General features: G+C 47.1%; 1 protein-coding gene across 1 annotated transcript in view; it reads left to right on the top strand.

Moving 5' to 3' along the window:
• RIF1 (replication timing regulatory factor 1) overlaps nucleotides 1-1,818 on the top strand; it is a 29,850-nt gene extending 28,032 nt beyond the window's left edge. Inside the window, exons 32-36 of the mRNA XM_031064398.1 lie at nucleotides 80-157; nucleotides 252-367; nucleotides 661-814; nucleotides 1,092-1,200; nucleotides 1,469-1,818. Of these exons, the coding sequence (XP_030920258.1) occupies nucleotides 80-157; nucleotides 252-367; nucleotides 661-814; nucleotides 1,092-1,200; nucleotides 1,469-1,698 (687 nt within the window). The 3' untranslated portion in view covers nucleotides 1,699-1,818. The remainder of the gene's footprint in view (nucleotides 1-79; nucleotides 158-251; nucleotides 368-660; nucleotides 815-1,091; nucleotides 1,201-1,468) is intronic.
• The last annotated feature ends 149 nt before the right edge of the window (nucleotides 1,819-1,967 follow it).

Genomic DNA, 1,967 nt, shown 5'->3' with positions numbered 1-1,967 from the left:
TTCCTGCTGTTAACTGAATTCCTACCATTGACTAAATTCCTACCACCCTGAGATGTTTTTTTCCTCTTTTTCTATCCAGCACATTACCACTCCAACCAAAGGATTTCTGTCCCCAGGATCTCGTACCCTTAAATTTAAGAGCTCAAAGAAGTGTTTAGTAAGAAGTGCTTTGGTTCATGTTTCTCTTCTATTTTTTTTCCCTGTATTCAGTGGGTGACAGTTAATTTAACACTTTGCCTGTGTTACCCCAGATCACAGAGATGGCCAAGGAGTCCCTGCCGTGCCTTTCGGAGTTTGTGTACCCTGCCTTGGCTGGCTGCAAAGCCCCTGTGGATGTCATTTTACCTCAGATCACATCCAACATCTGGTCAGTGGCTCCTTGCTTTTGGAGGTGACATTTCAGTGGAAACTGAGCTCTTACTGAGCCTGCCAAACCACAGTTTTAACCAGAATTCTCTGAAGGGATTGGGGTTGGTCGGGTGAGGAAGAAACTTGACTATTCTGGCATTTTGTCAACTACTTTTTTGGTGATGGAGAAGCTCCCCAGGGTTGGGGAGTTTGTGCAGGGCCAGGAGTGGGACTGATGATCCTGTGGTCCCCTCCAGCTGGGGATACTCCCTGGCTGTGTACCAGTAACCCATTTTCCCTCCCCTGCTGCAGTGCCAGGGGCCTGGGGCAGCTCATCCGAGCCAAGAACATCAAGACCGTGGGAGACCTGAGCACTCTGACAGCTCTGGAGATCAAAACCCTCCCCATCCGCTCCCCCAAGGTCTCCAATGTCAAAAGAGCTCTGAAGGGATACCATGAGCAACAGGTAAAGTGGAAATTTAGCACGCAGGAAGCCAACATTGATCTCATTTACTGCAGCAGGAGTGGTGTCTTTTTTTCCTTCATTGAAAACAGCACTTTAAAACTTAATCCCTGCCTGCCTCAGTACCATGAATTCAGGATACGGATGACTTGGTTAAACTGTTATTATTAACTGGAAAAGTGATTGGATTTATTATGAGGCTAAAATATATCTCACCATGTAATTTAATTTTTTTTGTTTTTCAATCTGAAAATGTTTTCTCTCCCCCAAAAATGCCCAGGTGAAATCTCGAGTGTTGGAGGAAAGCACAGTGCTTGAAGATGCTGAGAAGCCTGGAAATGATGCGGAGGAGAAATCTCTGAGTGGAGATGAGGAAAAACTTGCAGCAGGTACCTGCTGGTGGCTTTTTGCTTTGGATTTGGAGGGTTCTGCTGTCCTGTCTTCATTCTCTCCCGGTGGGAACACCTCGCCCTTTTGTTTTTATTTTGGGTTTACTTTTATTCTAACCCTGAGGAAGGGCAGGGTGTGCAGTGCCTTTCTGGGAATGTTTCCCATGGAATAAATGCATTGCAGGCTGCTCAGAGATGTGATTTTGTACAAAACCAGCTGGAATTCTGCTTGGATTTCCCTGCACTTGTCTCCTTTCCCTCCTTTCAGATTTGGTGGACACAGGCGGCAGCAACAGCAGCAGCAGCAGCGAGCAGCCCGCGGTGGATCTGCTGGGGCAGGTGCAGGCCCTGGCAGCCCAGCTGAGCTCCGAGGATCTCCATGGCTACTCAGGCAGGCAGCTCTTGGAGATGCAGGAGCAGCTGCTGGGGATGGCCTCGTGCATCACGAGGAGCCTGCAGGCCCGCTGGCACTGCCCGCCCCACGCGGGCCCCGAGTAGCTGCCCTGCCCAGGGAGGAGGGGTTTGCTCCAGCACTGCCCCCCTTGGCTTCCTTACTGCTCTCTCACTCCTTCATTCTGCTTTTTGGGCTGTAGGGTATTTTCTTAACATCTTCATGAATTTCTTATCTTTTTTTTCCTTTTTTTTTCTCTTTTTTTTTCTCTTCTTTTTTTTTCCTTTTTTTTCCTTTTTTTTCCTTTTTTTCCTTTTTTTCCTTTTTTCCTTTTTTTTCCTTTTCTTTCCTTTTTTTTCCTTTTTTTCCTTTTTTT

This window comes from Geospiza fortis, unplaced genomic scaffold (assembly GCF_000277835.1).
Source record: "Geospiza fortis unplaced genomic scaffold, GeoFor_1.0 scaffold677, whole genome shotgun sequence".
Taxonomy (NCBI): Eukaryota; Metazoa; Chordata; class Aves; order Passeriformes; family Thraupidae; genus Geospiza; species Geospiza fortis.
The sequence above is the reverse complement of the archived record's forward strand: the minus strand, read 5'-3'. Positions and strand labels throughout refer to the sequence as shown.